Genomic DNA, 13938 nt, shown 5'->3' on the forward strand with positions numbered 1-13938 from the left:
ATATATTATACCCCGCTGTGTACACTGTAGTGTTATTATTATTACACTGATACATTATACCCCGCTGTGTACACTGTAGTGTTATTATTATTACACTGATACATTATACCCCGCTGTGTACACTGTAGTGTTATTATTACACTGATATATTATACCCCGCTGTGTACACTGTAGTGTTGTTATTATTACACTGATACATTATACCCCGCTGTGTACAATGTAGTGTTATTATTATTACACTGATATATTATACCCCGCTGTGTACACTGTAGTTTTATTATTATTACACCGATACATTATACCCTGCTGTGTACAGTGCAGTGTTATTATTATTACACTGATACATTATACCCCGCTGTATGCACTGTAGTGTTATAATTACACTGATACATTATACCCCGCTGTGTACACTGTAGTGTTATTATTACACTGATATATTATACCCTGCTGTGTACACTGTAGTGTTATTATTATTACACTGATACATTATACCCCGATGTGTACAGTATAGTGTTGTTGTTATTATTATTACACCGATACATTATACCCCGCTGTGTACACTGTAGTGTTATTATTACACCGATACATTATACCCCGCTGTGTACACTGTAGTGTTATTATTACACTGATATATTATACCCCGCTGTGTACACTGTAGTGTTATTATTATTACACCGATACATTATACCCCGCTGTGTACACTGCAGTGTTATTATTATTACACTGATATATTATACCCCGCTGTGTACACTGTAGTGTTATTATTATTATTACACTGATACATTATACCCCGCTGTGTACACTGTAGTGTTATTATTATTACACTGATATATTATACCCCGCTGTGTACACTGCTGTGTTATTATTATTACACTGATACATTATACCCCGCTTTGTACACTGTAGTGTTATTATTACACTGATATATTATACCCCGCTGTGTACACTGTAGTGTTATTATTATTACACTGATACATTATACCCCGCTGTGTACACTGTAGTGTTATTATTATTACATTGATATATTATACCCCGCTGTGTACACTGTAGTGTTATTTTTATTACACCGATACATTATACCCTGCTGTGTACACTGCAGTGTTATTATTATTACACTGATATATTATACCCCGCTGTGTACACTGTAGTGTTATTATTACACTGATATATTATACCCTGCTGTGTACACTGTAGTGTTATTATTATTACACTGTTACATTATACCCCGATGTGTACAGTATAGTGTTGTTGTTATTATTATTACACCGATACATTATACCCCGCTGTGTACACTATAGTGTTATTATTACACCGATACATTATACCCCGCTGTGTACACTGTAGTGTTATTATTACACTGATATATTATACCCCGCTGTGTACACTGTAGTGTTATTATTATTACACCGATACATTATACCCCACTGTGTACACTGCAGTGTTATTATTATTACACTGATATATTATACCCCGCTGTGTACACTGTAGTGTTATTATTATTATTACACTGATACATTATACCCCGCTGTGTACACTGTAGTGTTATTATTATTACACTGATATATTATACCCCGCTGTGTACACTGCTGTGTTATTATTATTACACTGATACATTATACCCCGCTTTGTACACTGTAGTGTTATTATTACACTGATATATTATACCCCGCTGTGTACACTGTAGTGTTATTATTATTACACTGATACATTATACCCTGCTGTGTACACTGCAGTGTTATTATTATTACACTGATATATTATACCCTGCTGTGTACACTGTAGTGTTATTATTATTATTACACTGATACATTTTACCCCACTGTGTACACTGTAGTGTTATTATTATTATTACACTGATACATTATACCCCGCTGTGTACACTGTAGTGTTATTATTATTATTACACTGATACATTATACCCCGCTGTGTACACTGTAGTGTTATTATTATTATTACCCTGATACATTATACCCCGCTGTGTACACTGTAGTGTTATTATTATTATTACACTGATACATTATACCCCGCTGTGTACACTTTAGTCTTATTATTATTATTACACTGATACATTATACCCCGCTGTGTACACTGTAGTGTTATTATTATTATTACACTGATACATTATACCCCGCTGTGTACACTGCAGTTTTATTATTATTACACTGATATATTATACCCCGCTGTGTACACTGCAGTGTTATTATTATTACACTGATATATTATACCCCGCTGTGTACACTGCAGTGTTATTATTATTACACTGATATATTATACCCCGCTGTGTACACTGTAGTGTTATTATTACACTGATACATTATACCCCGCTGTGTACACTGTAGTGTTATTATTATTATTACACTGATATATTATACCCCGCTGTGTACACTGTAGTGTTATTATTATTATTACACTGATACATTATACCCCGCTGTGTACACTTTAGTCTTATTATTATTATTATTACTACACTGATACATTATACCTCGCTGTATATAGTACACTGTAGTGTTGTTATTATTATTATACTGATATTTCCTCTCTCTTTGGTGAATGTTTGTTGCCCCTTTCCGCCTCGCTTTCTCTCATTACGAGGATTTTTTGGATCTTCCTCTGTATTCAGGTTAAACAAAAGCTGTTCCTGGCTTTCCCATAAAGTAAGTGCCCCCTAAGCTTTCCCACAATGCTGCTCCATGCGGGGTGTGCGCCCCACCTTCTTGTGTACGTAAGGTTTGCATAGGACTGCTGGCGCTCATTGGCTGCTCTCCATCTCACATTGGACCATTGTCTTTGCACCTGAATGGATTATACCATTTTCCTAAATGGGGGGGAGGCGTTGTAGTAATGATACACTATTTGCGTCCAGAAGTCAGTAGGGTGGTCAGTGCCGGATCCCTCCATTGGGAAACACAGTTGCGACCCCCTCATCATCGGTTTAGAGGGGTCTGAATCCTATCAAGGTTTAAATCTTGCTTATTTTTTTTCCGTCTTCCCCTCTGTAACGCTCAGATCCTGCTGCCCACGGTCTGAACTGGGACAATGTAACGAGACAGACTGTCAGCTAAAGAGACATACAGAGAGACACTATGGGGTGGACGCGCAGAGCGAGACACCGAGGGACGGGGGCCGACTGATGAGCGCAGGGACGCAAGAGACCCCGGGGAGGAGTCAGGAATTATTATCTGTCTCTGGCGCAAAAAAAATGCAATATGGAGCGGGCTGAGCGAGAGCGCCCCCACACACCCCTGTGAGCCCCCTACAGCAAGATGGTGGTGAGTATCGTAGCCCCCGCCTGTCAGGCTGCGCGCCTTTGTTGTGGGTGGTGGCGTCTCCGTGCTGCATGACAGGCCGGCCATCAGTGCTGCCATATGGAGAAGCCGCAAATGTCATCATCGCCGCAGCTGCGGTTAATGGTCGCCAAAGATCAAATGTCAGGTGTGCGATGCTGTGCAGAAAGAGTGGGGAAAAGCCCTGCAGAAAGTGGGCTGAGGCACACGTATGGATGGAAGCGATGCTCTGCGGCTGTGTACTGGGGAAATGGGGATGGGAGCGATGCTCTGTGGCTGTGTACTGGGTAAATGGGGATGGGAGCGATGCTCTGCGGCTGTGTACTAGATAAATGGGGATGGGAGCGATGCTCTGCGGCTGTGTACTATGTAAATGGGGATGGGAGCGATGCTCTGCGGCTGTGTACTAGGTAATTGGGGATGGGAGCGATGCTCTGCAGCTGTGTACTAGGCAAATGGGGATCGGAGCGATGCTCTGCGGCTGTGTACTAGGTAAATGGGAGCGATGCTCTGCCGCTGTGTACTAGGTAAATGGGGGATGGGAGCGATGCTCTGCGGCTGTTTACTAGGTAAATGGGGATGGGAGCGTTGCTCTGCGGCTGTGTAGTGGGTAAATGGGGATGGAAGCGTTGCTCTGCCACTGTGTACTGGGTAAATGGGGATGAGAGCGTTGCTCTGCCGGTGTGCACTGGGTAAATGGGATGGGAGCGATGCTTTGCACCTGTGTTCTGGGTAAATGGGAATGGGAGCGATGCTCTGCTGCTGTGTACTGAGTAAATGGGGATGGGAGCGATGCTCTGCCGCTGTGTACTAGGTAAATGGGGATGGGAGCGTTGCTCTGCGCCTGTGTACTGGGTAAATGGGGATGGGAGCGATGCTCTGCGCCTGTGTACTGGGTAAATGGGGATAGGAGCGATGCTCTGCACCTGTGTACTGGGGAAATGGGGATGGGAGCGATGCTCTGTGCCTGTGTACTGGGGAAATGGGGATGGGAGCGATGCTCTGCGCCTGTGTACTGGGGAAATGGAGATATGGGCGCGATGCTTTGTGCCTGTGTACTGGGGAAATGGGGATGGGATCGATGCTCTGCCACTGTGTACTGAGTAAATGGGGATGGGAGCGATGCTCTGTGCTTGTGTACTGGGTAAATGGGGATGGGAGCGATGCTCTGCCGCTGTGTACTGGGGAAATGGTGATGGGAGCAATGCTCTGCGCCTGTGTACTGGGTAAATGGGAATGGGAACGATGCTATGCTGCTGTGTACTGGGTAAATTGGGATGGGAGCGTTGCTCTGTCGCTGTGTACTGGGTAAATGGGTATAGGAGCGATGCTCTGCGCTTGTGTACTGAGTAAATGGGGATGGGAGCGATGCTCTGCGCTTGTGTACTGGGTAAATGGTGATGGGAGCAATGCTCTGCGCCTGTGTACTGGGTAAATGGGGATGGGAACGATGCTCTGCCGCTGTGTACTAGGTAAATGTGGATGGGAGCGTTGCTCTGCCGCTGTGTACTGGGTAAATGTGGATGGGAGCGTTGCTCTGCCGCTGTGTACTGGGTAAATGGGGATGGGAGCGTTGCTCTGCCGCTGTGTACTGGGTAAATGGGGATGGGAGCGATGCTCTGCGCCTGTGTACTGGGTAAATGGGGATGGCATCGATGCTATGCGCCTGTGTACTGGGTAAATGGGGATGGGATCGATGCTCTGCGCCTGTGTACTGGGTAAATGGGGATGGGAGCGATGCTCTGCCACTGTGTACTGGGTAAATGGGGATGGGATCGATGCTCTGTTCCTGTGTACTGGGTAAATGGGGATGGGAGCGATGCTCTGCGCTTGTGTACTGGGTAAATGGGGATGGGAGCAATGCTCTGCGCCTGTGTACTGGGTAAATGGGGAAGGGAGCGATGCTCTGCAACTGTGTACTGGGTAAATGGGGATGGGATCGATGCTCTGCGCCTGTGTACTAGGTAAATGGGGATGGGAGCGTTGCTCTGCCAGTGTGCACTGGGTAAATGGGGAAGGGAGCGATGCTCTGCGTCTGTGTACCGGGTAAATGGGGATGGGAGCGATGCTCTGTTCCTGTGCACTGGGTAAATGGGGATCGGAGCGATGCTCTGCCGCTGTGTACTAGGTAAATGGGGATGGGAGCGTTGCTCTGCCAGTGTGCACTGGGTAAATGGGAATGGGAGCGATGCTCTGCGCCTGTGTACTGGGTAAATGGGAGCGATGCTCTGGGCCTGTGCACTGGGTAAATGGGGATGGGAGCGATGCTCTGCCGCTGTGTAGTGGGGAAATGGGGATGGGAGCGATGCTCTGCGCCTGTGTACTGGGTAAATGGGGATGGGAGCGATGCTCTGCGCCTGTGTACTGGGTAAATGGGGATGGGAGCGATGCTCTGTTCCTGTGCACTGGGTAAATGGGGATGGGAGCGATGCTCTGCCGCTGTGTACTAGGTAAATGGGGATGGGAGCGTTGCTCTGCTAGTGTGCACTGGGTAAATGGGAATGGGAGCGATGCTCTGCGCCTGTGTACTGGGTAAATGGGAGCGATGCTCTGGGCCTGTGCACTGGGGAAATGGGGATGGGAGCGATGCTCTGCCGCTGTGTAGTGGGGAAATGGGGATGGGAGCGATGGTCTGCGCCTGTGTACTGGGTAAATGGGGATGGGAGCGATGCTCTGCGCCTGTGTACTGGGTAAATGGGGATGGGAGCGATGCTCAGCGCCTGTGTACTGGGGAAATGGGGATGGGAGCGATGCTCTGCTAACGAGTGCTGGATATATGGGGATGGGAGAGATGCTCTGTGGAGAGGGATTTACGATCGGCTGCTGCGATCGCCGGCAGCGTTTCAGGCTGTGGTTATAACGGTGCAGTGTGGGCTGTTATGTGGATATTTGTGGTAGATTGTCAGCTACTGGGGTTGGGGGACTCCTCTAGGATGAATGTCTGTGACCCTATATGATAGACCCCGACACTGTGCATTTAGGACGGCCAGCAGGGGGTGACCCCAATTCTTGGTCTCCCGGCAGACAATTAGTATGGTGGGAGCGCAGCCGACATCACACTGGGATCACTGTGTCCATGGCCATTACCATAACAAAAGCCAGAGCCCTCCTCCCGGTCCCCAGCCCCTCGCCGGATTCCCATCCTGAGCTTCACGGCCATTGCTATGGTGGGGCATGTTACCATGGAGATGGCTGTTCCCGCGCTAAGTTCGGAGGGTGACAATGGTGAGCGTGATTGTCCCCGCTATAGACAAACAGCCAGTTGGTAAAAGGACCGGTAGTGGAGACGCTGCTAATGTCATCCCTGAATGGGGACTATTGTTCTCTTTTATCATCCATATCCTGCTTGGGAAAACGACTGTAGGACAGGAGACTACAATCTATTACTCCCTGTTATCAGCCATTACTGGGGAAGGTGACTGTAGGACAGGAGACTACAATCTATTACTCCCTGTTATCAGCCATTACTGGGGGGAGGAGACTGTAGGACAGGAGACCACAATCTATTACTCTCTGTTATCAGCCATTACTGGGGGAGGTGACTGTAGGACAGGAGACCACAATCTATTACTCCCTGTTATCAGCCATTACTGGGGAAGGTGACTGTAGGACAGGAGACTACAATCTATTACTCCCTGTTATCAGCCATTACTGGGGGGGGAGGAGACTGTAGGACAGGAGACCACAATCTATTACTCCCTGTTATCAGCCATTACTGGGGGAGGAGACTGTAGGACAGGTGCCCACAATCAGTCACACCCTGCTGAGAGTGGCACCTGTCTTGTGAGCTCCAGGACTTCCAGGAGGAGGCCCAGAGTCTGCCTCTCTTCTCCCCAGGGAGAGGCAGGCTTCCTGGGAGCCAGGCATGGCTTCCCAGGCTTCTGTTCCCCGGTCTGTGCCGGCGGGGGACAGAGAGCAGCAGCAACCGGCCCAGGAGGGCGTGAGGAGATCTGGTCGGATGAGAAAGACCGTACCCACCTACTCCAACCCCGATACGGCTCATCGTCCGCCCAGAGAGGGAGACAGGGGCACCCCAGGCCCCAGGAAGAAGAGCCCAGCAACATCATGGGGCGAGATGACCTCCAGCGAGTCCACGAGCTCCTTCTCCTCCCGAGTGGTCGCCATGTTGCGAGAGTACGAGGACGCCGGCAAAGCACTGACCGGGCTGAAGGAGCAGCTGCGGGAGGCACGGATCCTGAACACCCGTGCCTCTAACAAGGAAAGACCCGCGACCTCCCAGAGGTTTAAAGCCCTCAGAGATGAGGTGGTCCGGTTAGTGCTCCTCCGGGAGGGGATTGAGAAAAGCGCAGGTCCCTTCCTGGAGAGGTTTAAGAACCAGCGGCGGTTCTCTGAAATGAAGGGGTTAAATACCTCGGGAGAACTGCCAGCCGGCGTCCTAAGCGAGGAGGAGGAGGACGATGAAGTCGTGGCTGGAGTCTCTCGTGCTGGAACAAGCCGGGAGAAAGAGTCGCAGAGCCAGCAAGGAAGCGGCCTCCCGGCACGGCAGAGGACTCCGACAACCCATGCTGGAGTGTCAGCGGAGGACGAGGAGGAGTGCGGTCTGTTGAGGGAGATCAGAGAGCTGGAGTCTCCTGTGGACCTGACCACATTCTCCTTCGGGGAGGACGAGCCAGCGGAGGAGACCAAAAAGAGGAGGAAGAAAAAAAAGATGACACAGGAGGTGGTGAGTTACAAATATGTACCAATGTCTGATGTTACACCTACCACCTCCTGTGTAAACCCCACCAAACCTAAAAGCACGGGCTCTGCAGTGGGTCCGGGGCATAGGCAAGGTGGGGAGAGGAGGAGAACGTCCGGCAATGCTGCCGTCTGTGCGGGGAACAGTGCAGGGGGTGAGGCTGTGGAGGTACTCACGGCGCCGGACATAGGGGACCCCGTGGAGTTTCCCTCCCTGCCTGCTGCGGCTAAGCCGGTTATCACCGGGGCCGAGGAGAGCGGGGGGGATGTCCACGCCGTTGCGAAAGGGGGACGGTGTGGGCAGACTCCATCCCTGCTCACTGCAGCTGCGCCGGCCGACGCTGGGGCTGTGGGGGGCAGGGCCGAGGACCATGGTGCGGCGAAAGGGGGGCGCACTGTTGTGACAGGGGCGCAGTGCGCCTCAACAGAGGAGAGGAGGCGCGCAGCTGAGACAGAGCCACAGGAAAAAAAAAATGCACAGCAAAAGCAGGGAACATCATCAGCAAGGAACACTGTGCGCTCTGCTGTGACGGGGGGACAGCATGCCCCTAAGCGTGATACCAGCACCCCGAAGTCTGTGGCTACAGGGCAGGCAGCCCAGAACAATAAGGGGCACAGTGCTCCAAAAGAACGGCACAATGTCAGCACTGAGCTAATTAAAACGGGTGTGGTGCTGCACCGCTCCCCCGACCCAGCAGGTGTGAGTGCAGAGACTGCAGACACAAGGGAGGAGGGAATGGAGGTGACTGTGGAAGGTGCAGAGAACACTGGTAATGGGGTGAATGATGGGAGTAGTAGTGGAGTGAATAATGGGAGTTGTGGTGCCGCAAACTTTGGGAGTATTGGTGGAGTGAATGATGTGAGTACTGCTGGAGTGAATGGTGGGAATAGTGGTGGAGTGAATGATGGGAGTTGTGGTGCCGCAAATGATGGGAGTATTGGTGGAGTGAATGAGGAGAGCAGCACTGGTGTTGGTGGAGGGGAAGTAGGTAGTGGTCCCACTGCCCCCCCAGCGGTGGCGAGGGCTTCAGCCCCTAGCTATTCGGGGGCTGTCACTGCTGGGGGTAGTAGTGCGCCCTTGTCTGGTGGCCCCGAGGACGGTGACTTGCAGCAGCGCTTCCTGGACGCCCTGAAGAAAGGGGAGAGTTCCATCAATGTAGAGGGGAGGGAGGTTGATCTGTCTTTCTGGATAGAGAGACACGGTCTTTCCGCCTTCCGAGATAGAGGGGCAGAGACTGTCTGGTCTCTGCCGACACCGGGGCAGAGGAGTAACCGTAGGAACGTGGCCCGTCTCCAGTGGGTAAGCAAGGATGCCTGTCCTGATCGGTCAAAGGTTGCTGAGCTCCTGCTGGGGATGGGCTTCGCGGCATACGACATCTTTGCCTTGATCCATCCCTATGGGACCTCCTACTTCGATGTCAGCTTCGTGAGACCGGAGGGCCTTGAGCTTTTTTGGTCTCGCCATGAGCTGGCTCGGGGTCGCCCCGAATGGCAAGGTTTCGTCCCTGTCGCAATATCCCGCCAGAACTCGGTCAGGAAGGTGACCGTTTTGACCAGTAACGAGTCACTTTCCTGCATGGACATCTCCACCTGGATTGGTCGATATGGCGACATCGTCGGCATTCCTGAGAAGACCCGCGACGACCATGGTATCTGGTCAGGGGCCTGGACCTTCATGGTGAAATTGAAGGTTTCAGGAAACACTGTTACCCATATACCTTCCTCTACATTTTTGGGGAGGGACAGGATCCTGATTTTCTACCAGGGGCAGCCTAAGGTCTGTCACAGGTGCGGCAGCCCCACACACTTCAGTGCGCAGTGTACCACCCAGAAATGCGCACTGTGTGGGGACCTTGGCCATCTCGCTGCTACCTGTGGCAGGATTAGGTGTAACTTGTGTGGTGACCTCGGTCATCCATTCAGTCGCTGTCCGCGTTCCTTTGCCAATGCAGTCCTGAAAGCGGCGAGTGCGGGACAGGCGAAAGCCGGGACTAATCTTGCCGGTGAAGGGACCAGTAGGGGCGGAGGAGGCAGGGAACCGGTGAGGAGCAAGCTGCCGCCATCCAACATCAGGCGGCAGGAGCAACGCCATGGGAACAGGGGGCAGGGAGTAATGACCCTAAACCCTGACCCAGGTACTTCACTTGCAGCTGAGGATCCTAAAGACAGCGAATTGAGTGAGGAAGTCAGGAGACTTGAAAGGGAGGAGCAGGCAGACGCCATGTCCTCCCAGGAACCCTCATCCGGTGACAGTCTGGATGAGGGAGAGGGGGAATGGTCACAACAAAGGAAAAAGGGTAACCGGAAAACAACCAAGGGTAGGAGTGGGTCCGGGTCTCGAGCCTCCGCTCTGGAGTGCGACCCCTCTGATTCTCTGGCCCTGATCCAGGTGCCATTGGAAGGTCCAGCCGCCCCCCCTCTGGTGGATCTCTCCAACCGGTTCGGGGCCCTCCAGGACTCCCCTGCAGAGGGGGAGGGCAGGGGCCCGGAGCCGGAGGTAGCGGACAGGGATGTTGGGGCTCAGGGGGTCGCTGAGTCTTCTTCTCAGGGAGCAATTAAAGGGCCCTCTGGGGGGGGGGACTACCTCGGGACCACCAGACAAGGGCCAGAGTGTATGTAAGGAGAGAATGGATGAGTCTGTGTGTCTTAAGCGCACTAAAAGCTCATCATTGTCTGAGGAAGAGGGTGAAGCTGTTGGGGGTGGGAAGAAAAAGGCTATCTAATCCAATCAATCATGATGGCGGCACCCACACCGTTGACGCTGGCAACCATTAATGTTGCCAGCATAAAGTCAGAAGCGGCAAGGTACACGGCCTTTCATTTTCTCGGCCAACTTGATGCCGACATTTTGTTTTTGCAGGAGACCAGGTTGACTGACCTATCAACCATGCATAAAGCAAGGAGGGAGTGGAGGCATGGGCCCTCCTACTGGTCTCTTGCGGCCGAGCCGTATAGCGGTGTGGCGGTCCTTTTTAAGACCGCAGCGGTTGAATGCAGACGATTAATTGAATTAGAAATGGGGAGATGCTTGATCCTAGATGTCTCCATGGGGGGACAGGAGCTTCGGCTCATTAACATCTACGGTCCCCAATCCAAGTGGGACCGCAAATGTCTCTTCTTGAAGATCAAACCTTTCTTATTTTCAAGTCGGCAGGTGGTCTTTGGAGGGGATTTCAACAACGTCACGAGACCCTGTGATAGAGGAGGTTCTGGGGACCGGCTGACTTATGATTGCGTCGCGCTAAACAGGATAGTAAGTGAGGCACGCCTAGTGGATGTCCACATCCGGCACAACACAGGCAGCACGGGATTCACCTTTTTTAGAGGTAGTCAGTGCAGGTCTAGGATAGACAGGTTTTATTTGAAGGAGGAAGCCGTCTCCTCGCCGTTGTCGGTTGTGGAGGTGGAGTTCTCCGACCACTGTTTGATTATGTTTTCTCTGAACGTTACAGAGACTCCTAGGATGGGAAGAGGTTATTGGAAGCTGAATTCATCACTCCTTGAGGAAGAAGCTGTAAGACGGTCTTTTGAGGATTTTCTTCAGAGCCAGGTACCACTGCTGGGCCTAAGTAACACTAAGTCAGAGTGGTGGGAGATGTTCAAACATCGGGTGGCGAAATTCTTCCGGCAACTCTCGAACCTCAGAAGCCTGAACAGGGATCGCCTGTATCAGAGCCTGAGGAGGAGACTCGAGCATCTTGTCTCGACTGGAGGTAGCCGCGAGGAGATCTCCGGTGTGAAGTCCTTGCTGAAGAGGTGTCAGTACGATAGGCACGCATCTTTGGTTTTTGAGAGGGACTACGGGAAGTACTACTCGCCCGACCCTTACAGAAGCTGCAAGATGTCAGTGAATAGTAAGATAGTGACGGGGCTGATGGACAGTACGGGATCCTTGAAGAGGTCCAGATCAGGGATCTTGGAGGTCGTCAGTTCATACTACTCACACCTCTTGGGAAGGAGGGAACTGGATCGTGACAGGATGTCGGCTTTCCTGGCTGAAGCTGTTCCGGAGCCAGGGGCTGACCTCTCGCTGGACGTTTTGGCAGAAGCGATCAAAGAAGAGGAAGTGAGACTGGCGATCGATGGGCTCAGGCCCAAAAAATCACCAGGTCCGGATGGCTTAACATCCGAGTTCTTTAGGACCTTTAGGGACTCCTTGGTTCCCCTCTTGACTCAGGTGTTTAATGAGTGTCTCTCCTCGGGCACCCTGCCGAGATCATTAAGGAGGTCAGCTTTGATCATTTTGTCAAAGGGTAAGGATCCGTCACGCATTGAGAATTGGCGTCCCATAGCACTTCTCAATGTGGACAGGAAGGTTTTGGCTAAGATACTTTTCAACAGGCTGGTGAAGTTTGCGCCGCGGCTGCTTTCAGAGGCTCAGAACTGTTGCGTTCCTGGCCGTAGCACTTTCAGTGCTGTTCTGGGTGTCCGAGAGGCCGTGGAGCAAGGCAGGGCGGGCCTTTGGAAGGGGTTCCTGCTGACCCTGGATCAGGCAAAGGCTTTTGACCGGGTTGACCACGAGTACCTCTGGTCCACTCTTTTGAGGTACGGTCTGCCTGGGGGGTTTGTGGACTGGCTTAAGACCTTATACGCTGGGGCTGAGACTTTCCCTCTGGTAAATGGGTGGATTGGACAACCTTTCGGGGTAGGATCTGGTGTCCGGCAGGGCTGTCCTCTTAGCCCATTGCTGTACGCGTTTGCGATCGATCCCTTCCTCAGAAGGATCGAGTGTGGACCGTTGGCGGGGGTGGGGATGGGCGGGGTGGCGCCAGAGGCTATCCTGAGGGTAGTGGCCTACGCGGACGATGTCACCGTTTTTGTTTCTTCGCAAGAGGAGGCGATGGTGGTGATGTCAGAAGTGGAGAGCTACTCGGAGGCTTCCGGGTCCAAGGTCAACCAGGACAAGTGTGAGAGTCTCTGGCTGGGAGGCGGGGATCCCGGGTTTGATCTTCCGGACACCCTCCCCGAACCCCAAGAACACGCCAAAGTCCTAGGCATCGAATTTGGTCAGGGTGATTACCCCACGAAAAACTGGGAAGGCAGAATCAAAGGTGTCGCTCAAAAAGTGGACCAATGGAAGGGTTGGTCTTTGACCCTGAGGGAAAGGGTTGGCCTGTGCAAAGCTTTCCTGCTCCCCTTACTAATCTACCTGGGCAGCGTCTGTGTCTTGCCAGAGCCTCTCTGGACTCGGGTCTACAGTCTGTTCTTTCAGATGTTATGGGGGAATAGACTGAACCTAGTCAAGCGGGAGGTCACTTACCGCACGAGGAGACTAGGGGGGTTGAATATGGTGAACCCCGTGGTGTTCCTAGTGAACACCTTTTTGAAGGTCAACGTGGCAAACCTCTGGAAAGAGAGGGCTCCTCCGTGGGTATTCTCCTGCAAGGGATGGTTTCAGCCTTTCTTCCAGGAATGGGAGACAGGGGGAAGATTGAAGGATCTTCGCACACCGCATGGGCATCTCCCGGCTTATGTTACCCCGGTTCTGAAGATGATGCGCCGGTGGGGTCTGGGAATGTGGGAGGTGAGGTCCCTCCCGAGGAAACTCCTCGACATGCGGGTCTTGCTTTCGCATTTTCAGAGTCCATTGGTCCTCAAGGACTGCCCAAGTCGGGATCTAGAGGTTGGGTTGAGTTTGTTAAATTCTAATAGGATCCCCAAGAAGTACTGGGACTTGACTTGGCGCTGCTTCCAAGGTAAGTTGTATGTGAGGGACAATCTGAAGTACAGGAGCTCCGAGGACAGGAATTGCCCCCGTGAGGCTTGTGCTAACATGCTGGAAAGCATGGAGCACTTCCTGCTTCATTGTCCCTTTAATACAGAGGTGTACAACAGGGTGGGAGCTTCCATTGGTTGGCCGCGGCTGGCTACTCTGTCCTATGCCGAGTGGGCCTATGGAGCGTTCGGAGACCTCGGGAGAAGGGACAGAGTCACTTTATTTATAGTCAGCGCAGTG

The 13938-nt window shown here is 51.6% G+C and overlaps 1 protein-coding gene across 3 annotated transcripts in view; it reads left to right on the forward strand.

The window, feature by feature from the left end:
- The window catches only part of ARHGAP33 (Rho GTPase activating protein 33), a 125782-nt gene that overhangs the window by 38021 nt on the left and 73823 nt on the right, over window positions 1–13938 (forward strand). Inside the window, exon 2 of one of the 3 annotated variants that reach the window (XM_073570424.1) lies at window positions 3007–3269. The exons of 1 other annotated variant lie outside the window; for it this stretch is intronic. In XM_073570424.1, coding sequence (XP_073426525.1) covers window positions 3264–3269 — 6 coding nt within the window. In that variant the 5' untranslated portion in view covers window positions 3007–3263. Of the gene's footprint in view, window positions 1–3006; window positions 3270–3457; window positions 3572–13938 lie in introns of those variants that run through there. One more of the 3 variants, XM_073570422.1, reaches the window with a different exon arrangement.

This window comes from Dendrobates tinctorius, unplaced genomic scaffold (genome assembly GCF_039654945.1).
Source record: "Dendrobates tinctorius isolate UK_male_01 unplaced genomic scaffold, ASM3965494v1 ptg000028l, whole genome shotgun sequence".
NCBI lineage: Eukaryota > Metazoa > Chordata > Amphibia > Anura > Dendrobatidae > Dendrobates > Dendrobates tinctorius.